Source organism: Podarcis melisellensis (genome assembly GCF_964234715.1).
Source record: "Podarcis melisellensis genome assembly, chromosome: 13".
Classification (NCBI taxonomy): domain Eukaryota; kingdom Metazoa; phylum Chordata; class Lepidosauria; order Squamata; family Lacertidae; genus Podarcis; species Podarcis melisellensis.
Window position 1 is genome coordinate 27801714 of NC_138545.1, and position 14262 is coordinate 27815975.

Below are 14262 nucleotides of genomic sequence, written 5' to 3' on the forward strand. Positions count from 1 at the left end.
TCCCTAGCTAGCAGGACCAGTGGTCAGGGATGATAGGAATTGTAGTCCAAAACAGATACCCAAGTTTGGGAAACACAGCTATAGAGTATAAGGGGGCAGCAGACCTTGAAATTGAGGCTGATGGGAGTCCAGTATCATCTGGTGGGCCACAAGTTCTCCACCTCTGCAGTGAGTAACTGTTAAAATAACTGTATGAGTGTCTCAGGCAAAGAGGGAAACTGAAGGCCCTAGTAGGCTGTAACATTCAGATAATGTACATTCAGTGATTATTTCTAAAAGTGGATGAGCCTTTAAAATGACTTGGGCCATAGTCCAGAGAGCTACTTGACTGGATTTCATTTCAAATTGTCTAGCCCATCTTTCTCAGAACAGGTTTTAGGCCTACTTACCTGCCTTGCGCTCAAGTACCTTTTGCAAAGAAAAAAATAGTAGTCAGTACATTAACTGGGTAGGTTTGCTTACTCAGAAGTAGGTGCCACTGAATTTACTCCCCAAATTAAGTGTGTGTACAATTGCAGTCTGGGTTTAAATATTCATACAACCATAAAGCAGCTCACTTCATGACCTTGGGCAAGTCACACCCTCCGTCTCTTAGACTAACCTATTTCAGTGTGTTGTGACGGATATATCTTTAGTTTATTGCCTTCGAGTGCCTTAGAAGCATTGATACAAATGTTGCCTTGCTGCCTGGATTGGTCTGAAGTTCTAATTTCAGGTACAGTATTTCAGAGATGCAACAGATTGCATTTGAGGAAGGCAATATCCAGGTCCACAGCTCTACTGGACCACAAAAAAGTGCAAAATAGTAATAGCAATTAGTATATCCACCAGAAATGAAAGATATGGTCAACTTGAACAGAGCAACCCATATAAACAGCCTCAAATCCTCTTTTCCCTGCAAGTTCTTTTTACTGTTCCAAGTAATGACATGAGAACAAAGGCTTTGTTTTTGCTCTTTATTATACAAAAGGAAAAAAAAAAGGAGGGGAGGGAGATCCACAGTTTTAAGTCTATTTAGACTTGAGGCTGAAGTTCTTGCCATGTTGGTGCAAATAGCAAAAACTTCTAAGGAAACCAAAAGCATCCTGAGCTTGCCAAGTCCCATTTAGTAATAGAAACCGAAATCCAGTACATTTTAATATTTTTTGGCATTTTAAAGTTTTTTTAAATCTACAAAAACACTTTAAATATTAGAAAAAAAATGATTCCTTTTTCACAAGAACTTCTATCTGGAATATCACATTTTGTCAACAGTGCAAAAATGCACTCAGTCCCACCTTCTTACAGTACAATCTGTCTCCCTCCCTAACCCCTGGTAACATTTTTTTTTCTTTTTTAAAAAGACATCAGTACTGTAAGAAATTTACTTTAAAGAACAAGGTTTTTTTAAGGGTTTTTTTTTTTACTTAAAAAACACATCTACTAAAATACAACAGAGCTGGTACATTCAGCAAAATCAAACCAGGTGTTTCACTTTAGAAGGATGAGAGAGAGGAGAGAGAGAAAAGGGGGAAGGAAGATTGACTGACGGAATCAGAAATAGAGTTCAGGAGCATCAGAGGGGTTGATGTGTGACAAATGTGCATGACTGGGCACATCCTATCAGAATTCAGACATGGCAATGAAAAGCAAAGTTAAAGTGGAGAAATCTAGCTTGATGTGGCAATGGCTGAAGTGTTTTTTTTTTCAGGTTTCTAGTGGGTAGGATCTGTTAAGAGACTTCCTGAACCTGATGCCCTCAAGTCAGTCCCAGTTTGCCAGGCCTTTGGAGAAGGCACCAAGGTAGGGAAGGCTCCATTAGAACAACAGAAAGTGTTGCATACACTGCCTGGTTATTGTATGCAATCCTTCTCCCCCTGCCGCTGATATTTTGCGTAATTTACTTCGACGTGTGGCCACATTTGCTGCATCAGAACAAATGCCTCCATTCCACAAATGATAACCAACTTCCTTGAGGTGAGAAAAGTACATCTAAATGGATGCATCCTAGATTTTCATTGGGTCATCTCATTTCTGGCAAATTTCTGACAAACATCTTATGAGGTGACAAGGTTTTCCCTACCCCAGCAGAGACAAAATTGGGAAAGGCTTGAAAATTATATAAAAAGGGAATCCAAAAATGTTAAGGTTTCGGTTCTCGCCTACCTCCACAAAAGATGTGCGCATGTGTGAATCAGAGTACACATTATACCAGCCACAAATTCACTAAGAAATAACTCAACAGAAGAGGTGTTAACTGATTCAAATACACTTACCAAAGGCTCACTTAAAAGGGATGGAGTTTCAGCTTCCACTGCCTTCAAGGAAGATGAGGCAATTACATGTAAAAACTCCACATGATTTGGGGATCCATAGCCATGATGCCCCCTTAGCATGGTTCTGTATGGGCCCTCCCTGTGCAAAAGCATTTATTGGTAGCTTCCATGCAGTTCACGTAATGAGAAAAACTTAGCACCAAACGGGCAGAGGGCAAGGAGGAGGCAACAAGGTGTTACCTGAAACATACACAACTTGCCACACTTCTTCACAGGTCTAACCTCCCCACCCACGTCAGGATTCTCTTGCAGAATGAGGTACAATGACGACAACCGAAAACAACTTCTAGCTTTGAGGAACACCTATTGGTTCTAAAGGAAGATTACACCCAACCTCACAATCTGGAGACAGTACTTACCCCCGTGCCGGGCTCCCTGTAGTTTGGTGCCTTGCTTGAAAGGCTCTTAACCCATGTGATAGCCTCTTCATTTGCATGGCAGTGAGGCTTCCCTCTTGATCAAAGATTACTGGCGTGGGAATTGTGCATATCAAGGGACCAGCACATGGGTGAAGAGCCATGTAAATGAGATGTTGGGTCAAGTAAACCCCTACATAGTAAGCATTTTTAAATGTAATACTTATCTTTTATACACCAGTTCAAGGTCAGTGACAGGTTGCAGGCAAGGATTTATAGAATAACCCAAAGAACTTCAGGAATGAGAACGTGTTGGTGATCATACAGACTTAAAAAGCAAGCGCTGAACGGATTATTTACGATTTTACATGCTGCCACTCTTGTACTTCTTGTAAATGGTTATTTATCATCGTCATACAGCTCCACTGTTGTTTAGCTTTAGGAAGACATTCATACCTGAGTTACTGTCTTGCAGGGCTTAAGAGAGCAGCAGGGCCGCCATCACATTAGCAGTCCTACCAGGCACATGGGCTGGGATCGAAGCCGGTGGCAGGCAAAATGCTACGCCAAGCTGGACCAGCATCAGACCCAGTGCTATCCACTGATGGCAGTGTGGCCTACTTGGCCCCTCCCTTGGAATGTCCCTTTTCAGTGGCAGCACTTCCACCTACCAATCCAAACCCTTGCCCCACCCAAAAGGGGTGGATTACACCCTGCATCATTTAGTGATTCTTCCTGAGTGGCATTTCTATCAACTTCAACGGTTTTAGTTTTGATTACATGTACTTAATAATATCTTTTCAAGTCTGCAAGATCTTTAGAGGTTTTTCAAGTGTACTGAATCCACAAAAAACTAATAACCGTTTGAGTACTATTCAAGGGCACAAAAATACCCATTTTCATGTGTACTGTACATTAATTGATTTCCTATGTTCTCAGGTAAGTTTCTTTTTCCCTGAAAAGCTTTTGCTCTAAATGATCTGGTGTTATTCAGTAAATCCCTGCTTGGATGTGTTACTGGTATTTTATACCAAGCCAGAAAAGCCAAAGGGCTATTGAGATTGACCGCTTATCCAAAGAACACACTTCTGTTGCTTTGCCTCCAAGAGTTCAACCCAAAGCAACCCAGACCAATATGTACCAAAAACATAAACAAACAAACAAAAAAGACAGAGGAAAATCTTGACTTGTCTGAACTATTCCCACAACTGCATACACACAAACACACACTCCCATACGTGACGGTGCACTTCTCTTCATAAACATGACTGATGTGCTTTGCAATATGTCAATGCTCATGGAAGTAAGTTGTTCATCCCAATGAAAGTACAGTGGAAAACTGATTCTCACTTGCACTTCTCAAGGTATGTTATGGGAACATTTGCATGTTATTCAGTCAAGTCATTCCCACAATGCAAAATACTCTTTCCTAAATTAATACGGCCACCAAGAGCCACTCAAGATTTCAATGGAGCCAGGTTTACACAGGTTCCAGTGGTGCCTGTAATCAGGTGTATGTAAGTTTAATATCAATCCTGTGGCTAGTTTTGACAGTTTGCTACCCAAGATGACGTGGGTGTTTTTTTTAAAAAAAACTAGAAATGCTAGCAAAGGGTAGGGAAAGTTCCAATGCTTGAAACCTGTAGGTCCTCCCAAGGCATTTTGCAATAGTGGGAGACTTTTGTATTTATTTGAGTTGCTGGTTCAAAATAAGATTATTTAGCAACTGGACTCTTCCCAGTGATGGAACGGAGGTACAGCACACTTCCAAAGGGCAACTGTGGGGCCAAGATGCTCAAAGAGAAGGAATACATTTGGCACAGCAAGACATTGCAAGAGACAGTGAACTGATAGAGAAAAGCAGACTAAATGGGAAATACTGCCATTAAGATTTTTTTATCCTGTAAATTGGATTTGACTAACCTGTGGCTTTCCCGATGTAGCTGGATTCCAACTCCCATCAACCCCAGTCAGCATGGCCAACGATCAGGGATGATGAGAGCTGTGGTCCAGCATCTGGAAGGGTCTTCAGTGCCCTTTGTAACTCCCTCTCTCAACTGCATTCTCAAATGGTCCAGCTTCCCTCCAGGGGAGTATCTGCAGTGCTAGAAGCCAAGTCTTTCTTTAGAAGACCACGTTTCCTTCATGAAGTTTCCAGACTTACCCAAAAGAGATCGGCAAAGCACAAGCCATGTGTTCAATTTCCACAAGGGGGGAGGGATAAAAAGGGTGTGTGTGTACTTTTTCTGGTGGGTATGCTTAAAAATAAAAATCCAAAGTATATTTCAAGGGGAAACAATGAATACTGTAAACTACAATGCATTTGAAGTTTGTTTTGCAAAATTCTCATTTTGCTTGTCAACAGAAGACACAGTGTGCTATGAAGGGCACTGAAGAGCCAAGATATAGTACACAACCAGCTTGCAGGCCAAATTGGGGCTACAAGCCACTAGTCGCAGGATCTGGCCTTAAAAATGAGAAATTCCTTGTCATATTATTAGAGCAGGTAATCGTCCAAAGAATGTAAAAATAAAGGCTAGTCAGTGATGCATGCTTTCATAAACTAAATTATGTTTTGCATGTAAAATATTAAAGAAACAGAAGGACAGGGAACACAGATGGGAAGAAGCAAAAGGAGCCTTGCCTAAATACGACCTGTCCAATTAGATAGCAAGATGCAACATACCAGCTTGTTTTTCTGAGAAAATCACCAATGCCAATTTAATTTGTACTGATCTAGTTTGGACATTATGCTAAACTGTGTATCAACATTATGCGAACAAGTCTCAGGCTCATGCATCCTCCCCCTTCCTCTTTCTTCCACTGTGAGATTAGAAACTCTCTTCTCTGTTTGCAATAAACCATGGTTTAATATTATGGCAAATCTTAACTATGATTTAGGGAAACAAGCCAGGATCACAGACCATGATTTCCAATTGTGGCTTGTTTCCGTAAAGCAAAGTTAAACCAGATTGTCCACATTTGGACACAACAAGTAACCATGGTTAATTAAATAAGGAAACAAAACGTTTCTCATCTCTTCACAGCAAGGGGAAAGCTTACACATCCAAGGCTTGTTCAAGTAGAGCTAACACACATCTTAGTCTTACATCCAAACAAGGTAATAGTTTCTTGCTCTTTTTTCAGGCTGGAACTACCACATTACAGGAGACACATGCCCTTGGAAGAAGGAACCATGTAGTTCTGGCCCTTCCTTTTGCCCAGTAATGTCTAGTCATACAAAGTGTTTCTTGAAATCACCAAGCTGCAAATTTCCCTGCCCCTTTAGTTACTCCTGGGAGAATGGGTAGGGGAATTTGTGGCGTGGTGATGTTTTGTATGATCGGGCATCTTACAAGGGAAAAGGAGGTGTGGTTGCTGCTTTTTCTTTTTTTTACAACCACCACCACCTGACCCCCAAATAGCATGTCTACTAGCTCTGATGCCATTTACAGGGCAAACACAAAGTTGGTACTGGAGTTTCCTTTCCTTTTCTATTCCCCACAGAAGAGGCTAAGAAATACACTTCTTGGTGGCTGGAATCATTCTCTTCTTGGCATCATTGCTCTGCCCAAAGTTGAATGAACACATTCAGCCTGAATAAAACCAAGGCATGCTAAGGGGCCAGGGGAACCTATGTGCCTCTTATATACAAGCCCCATCCACTCCCAAGATCCCAGCCTCTGCATAAGGGTAAGAGACATATGACGTACTCAATCTCAAAGATGGGATAATTTAGTTGTAAAAAAGATGGTTGTCTCACTTTGTTTATAAAACATTTTTTTGTTTTTTTTGAAAAAAAAAGCTTAATGACACAGAGGATCCCACCCACAACCAACCTCCCGCTTCCAAAGACAGTCAAACAAAATGCCCCATTTTGGTACAATTATTGGTCACTTCATTGTAAAAAAAAATATATATATTAACAACAACAACAACCCAAAGGGGTCTGGCCACTACTGTCTTTGTTTAAATGCTGGTCAGAAAAACGACAGAAAAAGTCCACCTCCTGCAAAATAAAGTCAGTAACCTTGGAGCTCCCAAAATTCTCTTCTGCGACAGCATACCAGTCAGAAATTCTCTCTGCAAAAGAAATCCTTTTCTTCAGTTCCTTTTCTATTCCCTGACCCTTGCCATGCACTCACGTGAAATATACCCTCCCATCCCGTTTCCTTCAGCAGGAAACGTTTGCTGGATATCCAGTTCATCACAGGAAATAACTAAGTGCAGCTGTGGCCATTTTGTTCTCTTTCGTCAAGGTGTAAAATTTCAAGACTGTACAAGATTGTCCACTTTGAGGAGAGGTGGGTCACACTGGCAAAGTCCAGAACCTTCCATGGCTCGTGCTCTCTGGAACCCATCTCTCCCTGGCTGTTTGCTAAGGGGGTGGGGAAATCTCTCATTGCCATGTTGGTTTTTTGTTTTTTTTAAAAAAGAATTTGTACAAAGTCCAAAGCTGGTGGATAGAATTGGGGGTGGGCGGGGGGTAGATATGTGAGGGGGGAGGAAATAAAAAGGGGCCTGTATTTTGCCAGGACCCTGCCCACCTCAACAAAAAGGGGGGGAACCCCCAGAGAGATTCAGGAGGGGGGAGGAATAAGAGAGAGGAGTATAGAATAAAAATTCTCTCCCCACACCACCGCCACAAAAAAACCCTCCGCTGGTTGTCAGCTATTTTCTACCCCCATGCTCCCCTCACACACAACCACACACAGTTAAATACAATGTGAGGTGTGCGAGGAGAGGAAGATAATTAAACCACAGTGATTTCCTTCCTCCCTTTCCTCCCCATCCTAGCTCTCCAGCTGTAGATGTTACTTTTATCCGGAAAAACAAAACCGAATAGAGTACAGCAAGAAAGGCGGCTGGAGAAAGGGGATGGTTCAATTGGAGTCCGAATCAGAAGAATCTCCTGAGGAGGACGAGGAACTGCTGCTGCCCTCAGATTCATTGTCGTCGTCATCATCATCGTCCTCTTCGTCATCCTCTTCTTCATTCTGGTGAGGGAAGAGGCAAGATATGAAGTTATGTCTAGTGTGGGTACCCAAGGTGATGCTGAGGGACTGCAGAATGTGGCGGGGTGCAGAATTCAGTTTACTGGGAAATGCAACATTTATTTATTTTTAGAATAAAAGTGCCTTGTTTTTATGGTTTCAAAGATATATGCTTGAAGACTTGTCGCCCCCACCTACTGAAACGCAGAAGCCAAGGAGGGAAATGAGCATGTTTTCCAGTGGCTAGGTCTTTCAGTGCTTTGCACACCTGCCCATCCTCCACAACTAGTAGAAACCAGAAGGATGCAGGATAATAGAAGCTGTCAAATAAAATTATGCGAAATGAGAGATTTGTTCAGCTTGTGTCATTTATACAGGTTACAGAATCCAGCATTTTATTGGTACAGAATTTAGATCGCTTTGACAGAAAATGTATATATGTATTTACAGCGGCTCCTTGACTAGCACTTTTGTTCCTTCATATGCAAGCTGCTGGCTTGTGTTCATCTGTACCTCTCATCATCTGTCCTAGGAGCCTTGCTATCCACCATGTTTTGGGTGGGATGCTAGGGTTGCACCTTAAAAGAGGAAAAGCCTTCTAGTTATATTCAGAGGCACTGCACTTTTGAACTTGTGAAAAGCCCAGCTGTTGGGGATAGCCCCCACTGCTTAATAAGCACAGTTAAGCAGTCACCGAAACACGCAGCCCCGACAATCAGTTTTGCAGAATAGGTGTGAGCAAGAGGTAGTGTATATAGAGAAGTGTACAGACGCCCGCACACTCACCTCATCCCCGTCTTCGCTCTCCTCTTCACTACTTGAATCAGAGGAATCCCCTCCCTCCTCAGAGGAGTCAGCATTGTCATCGTCCTCCTCCTCTTCCTCTTCATCGTCATCATCGTCGTCGTCGTCATCATCATCATCATCCTCAGATTCCTGCAAACCACACAGGATTTAACAGAGACATGGGAGAGCTAGACTGAAAACACCACCAACGCAACTAGAGCTCAACAGATGGCATTCATCTTTATACACCCAAGAGTCCACGGTAAGAACCCCAAGTGGCCAAACATACCCCTATTTCTCAAAATTTGCCTTCTTGCATGTGGATGAAATGTGAAGGTGCTCACCAGGGTGGCACAGGAACAGTTCAGGGCCTTAAATGAAACTGAATGCACTATAGCTGTGCCAGAAATTGCAAAGCAGGGTACAATATATGCCCCTTCTGCCCCAATATTCTGTTAAAAGAAAGCCAGCTCAACAACCCAAAGTTCTCACTATAGAAAATTAACTGCTTCACCACTGGTTTATTTTTAATGAAATGCTCAAGAGCTCAGGATTTTTACATTTGCAACTTCAAGCATGCCCACTTAAGGAAAGTGGAGAAGACCAAAACGAAAGAAAGAAAAGAAAAGAAAAGGGGTCTGAAGAGCAAACAGCTCTCCAGCTATCAGCACCTGAAGTGCAGCAGAAAACCTCTCCCCATCCAAACATCATCTTCATGAAACTAATAATTTTAAAAATCCATCCCAAGAGTTGTCATGCAAATCAACTGATGCTCATGGAAGCAAAGCTACTTGTGCCTCTTAGCTACAGAGGGGGGAAAAAACTACATTCCCTATAAAGGGGTTGTTGAGCTTTACTTGGCAAAGCTGTTGAGCTAAAAATGATGTTTTTGAGCTATTTTTAAAGTTAATCGGCAAAAAAGACACTGCCAACATGGGTTGCCATACGTCCGGATTTCCCTGGAAATTTTAGCGATTTACACCCACACACTGCTTCTGACTGCAGTATTCTGGCTACGTCTGGGAAATTCTGGACGTATGGCAACCCTACCATATAACTAACTATAGGGAGACTGCATCTCTCCTTCCCAGTGGAAGATCAGTGGGCCCCAGCCATCAGTTCAATCACCTGCATAGAATTTGGCTCCCTCCCCTGTTAGAAATAAGAAGCAAGCAAGCAAGCAAGGACTTTTACAATAATTTGCAATGCTTTACCAGACCAGAAAGAAAGCAGAGTTCCTGGGGTCAGTTTTAACACTTTCAAAATGGCTTCATTAAATCAGCCAAAGGCAAACCTTGGAACAAGCTTCCCTGGATTATTCCATTGCGGGTAACAGCTGCATGATGAAGAGGAAGAAGTGTTAAAAGCACTTACTGATTTAGACTGCACCGAGGGCTTCAGCTTAGGATTTGGGCCTCGCATCTTCCCCATGTTCTTGCGTTTCTGTTGAGATACAAGTGGGAGGGGGCAGTGTTAGAAAGAGGGGGGGGGAAGGAGTCAACATTTATTTATTTCATAAAATTTATAACATTTATTTTCATAAAATTTATATACTTTGTAAAAAAAGAACCCTCAAAACAGTTTGCAAAAAGAATAAAACAATAAAATTATTGCTAAAAGTAATTAACAACAATTTAGAACTCTTAAAAAATTAAGATCAGCAATAAACAGATTAAAACATACAACAATGTTCTTGGTATCTGGATAGGCTTGCCTAACAAAAATGTTTTAAGCAGGTGCCAAATACAGTACAGTACAGTGAAAGTGTCTGCCTGATGTCAATAAGCAGGGAGTTCCAAAGTGTCGGTGCTGCCACACTAAAAGATTTCTATAAATGCAAAATGGGTTTACTATTATGTGGCACCCATGACAGCACCAGTGGCAAGGAAAACACTTGCATTCTTTTCAGCAAGCTAGTATCTAGCTTGCCCCTTCCCCAATCCTCCATTTCTAGCAAAAATCAAACGTGCCCCTAACAAACTATCTAGTTCTTGTGGCACTAGATTCTGAAGACTTGATGCCAAAAATGTTAAAACAAGCAGCAGGAGGAAAATACAAAGGCAACCTAAGCTTTTTCTACTCAAGAGTTCTTATAACATCCTGGAAATCTATCCTATTATTAAATCAAAATGTACCAATTCAATAACCATAAATACCCTGTTTAATTCAGTGCAGCTTTCAAACTGTAACTGGTACACTTTTATCTGATGCATGTCCTGCTGGGATAGGTATCCCTTTTCAGTCAGAGGGCCACATTTCCTTCTGGGAATGCCTCTGGTAGGAGGAGCCAGAGGCAAGCGGACAGAACAATGAATGTAATGTTTATATTTGTACGGTAGGCGGGTTTCTACACTCGCATAACCATCTCCATCTTCCATACATACAAAAATGAAGGTTTTTCTTTGGGGGGGGGGGGAACCAAAGGTTCCTCGTTTCTGACCTAACCAGTTACAGAACATGGAACCCTAGACTTCAGACATGAAGAGATTCTCTTCCTTTCACTTCCAAGCTATACTGTATTTCAGAGGTCAAGTTGAAAAAATACCCCCGCCAGTCCCCTCCAAACACTTGCAAGACACCTACGTTGGAAGTATGTTCCTTGTACACAGCTCTCTCCTGTGGTGACAAACTCTGCAGAGAAGACAGAAGGGGGAGGAGTGAGAAGCCAAGATTAAGCATGTTATGGAGGTGGTTCAAAACATGAGGAGATGGATTGATTATAGTCCCTACATAAAGCAACCAGATTATAATTACCACAGATGAATCATTCCTTGCCAGCACTTTAATATGACACTTCTTGCAAGCCCCTGGCTGTCCTTCAATGAGTTCTGCCCTATGAACAATTATTCCCATTTTACAGGCAGGGAATGGAGGGCTGAAAATGCTAAAAGCCTAAGCAGATGCTGTCAGGGTAGAGGAAGTTTGATTTGGGTTGCAGAGAAAACACAGAACAAAACCTCAGACAAGGTATACGAACATGCGAGAGTGCTCTGTGTGGCAGGATGATCCATGAGGCCAAAGGACAGATGAGAGGTGGGGAAAGCTCACAGTGTCTAGGATGCTTATGTTGCTGATAGGAACTGGGGATGAGCAGAATTTCATACAGATTGAAAGTCTTTGGTTGCAGAACAAGAGTCAAATGTCAATATGGCTTGACTTGGAAGGCTTTCACACGGATGCTTCATTGCTAACACTCTGATCTTCTCAAGGAGCTGCTACCTGTTCTTGTGCCTTCCCCCAACTGACAGCTCACCTTGAGCCACATATCCAGGTGTACTTTGTACTGTTTCTGCTGCTCTTCGGCCAACTTCTTGTACTGTTCCTTTTGGCTCTGAGAGATGCGCTGCCAGCGGCTTCCAATCTCCACCATCCGCTCCTTCAGAGGAAGATGGTTAAGTTCACCATTTGAAAGCAGCTCCTGAGAAAACTTCTGATACCCGTTCCTGGTGAGGACACAAAAGGGAGAAGTTACAGGTGAATGGGCAGGAGGAAGAAAGACAGCAGGACTGATGGCAGGATCTATTTAATATACTGGAAAACTCAGTGGTATGGGTTCACATGCATTGCTAAACCATGGTTTCAGAGGCAGAAAGGAGCAGCCGGAACCCCCCCACCCCGCTGCCGTTAAGAGTTTCCAAACAAACTTTGGTTTGTTTGGAAACTTACCAATTTGTTTTACATTCTTATCACCATTTCATAAGAAATGGTAAGTCAGATTTTGTGGAAAGTGGAATGCAGCTCTGCAAAATCCTCCTCCCAGTCACATGGAAGGAGGGAAAAGGTATACTGAGACAAAGGCTTGTGGTGGTTCCTTCTTGCTCATGCACATAACCATGGTTGAGTACGATATGCAAACACAGGCACTCTCTTTGGATGCCACCCTGCTCTCCACAGGGAACAGATCTTTTCAGTGGTAGCCACAGAACTCAAATGGCATCTCCTAGGAAGCTCAACTGTTTTTTTCTCTTGGCTCCATTCAGAAACTTCACTTATCTTTTGGAGAATTAAGCCTTTTAGAAGTTATTCTGTTGCTGCTGTTTGGTTTTGGTTCATCAGTTTTAATATGATCTTGGGCTTCCAGAAATGTTAATTGTGCTTCAGTTACATATGGTGAACTTTTTATTTTATTTACAGTATTTATAGATTGCCTTTAAACCAATCAATTATCCACCTACTGAAGTTGACTTAACTTCAGGAAGGTTTGTAAGCCATAACCACAACTCAGAACACAAAACATATAAGCACACACATACAACCCTGCCTTTTTCTTTTTAAAACAATGGCAATACTTACATGGGGGGTTTCTTCGGCTCACCCTGGAATTTCATCTTCTTGGAGGAATTTGTTGTGCATGGTGGCGCCCTCATCTCACTCAGTTCTCGCTGCAGAACAAAATAAAGAAGAAACAGAATTACAAAGCTGAGAAGCCTGGTCCAGCTCAATAAAAAATGTCAGAAAAATTAAAAAGGCTGCCCCGCCCTCCTATTTCATGCAGATGCCTAAGCCTTCAATGAGGCAAACATTGGACATTTGCTAGCTTTCCTCAACAACCAAGAAAACTACCTACCAAGAAACATATACAGAGCTTCAACCTTGTATTTTAAGTATTAACCTCCTAGCCAGAGGTGGCAAGGAATTACATGCAGGGTAGGCAAACCAAGAAGAAATTGAGTGCCCTGCTCCTTCTCAGAGCCCAGTACAGAACCAAGGAGGCTGCTACAAGAGGAATGGAGTTGTCTGTCTCTCTTCTGCTAGCTCCTGGCAGGCTAGTAACTTTCTTGTCTCATTTACAAAGCTGCAGAAATCTGGAGCAGAAACCAATGGCTCCCAATCCTGAGCTGTAAAACAGAGGAGCTGTGCATGCAAGTTGCTAGAGAAAATGAATTAAAATTTAGAACTCTGGCAATCCAGATTCTGAGCCAAGAAAAGACAAGAGAATGTATGTAATCTGTGTAATTATGCACAATCTTATTCCACCATTTCACTGGCAGGAAGCACAAGCCACTTACATTTAAGCATATCTCCATACAGCCAGAAACTGGCTGGTTTTTTGGAAGTTGATATTCTGTGCCCAGTACCACACACAGGACTGTTTTTCTGCATTCCTGTGGAAACTGTGCACACGCACACACTTGATGCAGTGCAATCACACTGAAGTGAAAAATACTAGGTGGGGTGGGTTTTTTTTAAAAAAAAGACTGACCAACCTCGTATCGTTTCTGATCTTCTGCTGCCTTCTTGATCCACATCAGCTTCTCCTTCTTCTCCATGTTGTTCCAGGTGGCTTCCATGGCTTTTAGTGCTTTCCCTCGGTCATTCTGAAGCAGAAGGAAAGCTGCTATTATATACTGTCATGGACTCCATAAAAGTGCAGAGCTCAGACAACTCCCCACTTTGAGCCCACCACTTCTATCCTAACTTCATGCCAGCTACCACCTGAAAAAGGCAGGTTGCTTACCTGGTAACCCACTTTCTACGCTGGTCATCTCATGAGTTCTGCAGCGTGCAAACCAGGGGCCAGAACTCATGCCCTTTCTCCACAAGGGAAGACTTGCACTCCTTTGGCTCATGCTACCATCCCTCAAATTACAGTTTATCAATTCAATGGCAATAATAACATTAGCCCTATTTACAGCTACAGTTCCCATTAGCACAGCTCATCTGATTTGACATTCTTCCTCTGGACACCCACCAGATGGGAGCTGCCCCTTGTTCATCCCCTTCTTGAGTCTCTGAAGTAAATTCCAAGCTGGACACCACCTCCTCAGATGGCACTCCTCTCCAAGACATGTTGTCAGTCAGCCCCCTCCC

The 14262-nt window shown here is 42.4% G+C and overlaps 1 protein-coding gene across 5 annotated transcripts in view; it reads right to left on the minus strand.

Annotated features, from left to right (window-relative positions):
* Window positions 1–942: 942 nt before the first annotated feature.
* UBTF (upstream binding transcription factor) overlaps window positions 943–14262 on the minus strand; it is a 45773-nt gene continuing 32453 nt past the window's right edge. For all 5 annotated transcript variants that reach the window (XM_081886259.1, XM_081886258.1, XM_081886255.1 and 2 more), the window contains 7 exons: window positions 13659–13769; window positions 12745–12833; window positions 11705–11894; window positions 11035–11082; window positions 9826–9894; window positions 8452–8601; window positions 943–7668 (listed from right to left, as the gene is read on the minus strand). In XM_081886259.1, coding sequence (XP_081742385.1) covers window positions 7555–7668; window positions 8452–8601; window positions 9826–9894; window positions 11035–11082; window positions 11705–11894; window positions 12745–12833; window positions 13659–13769 — 771 coding nt within the window. In that variant the 3' untranslated portion in view covers window positions 943–7554. The remainder of the gene's footprint in view (window positions 7669–8451; window positions 8602–9825; window positions 9895–11034; window positions 11083–11704; window positions 11895–12744; window positions 12834–13658; window positions 13770–14262) is intronic.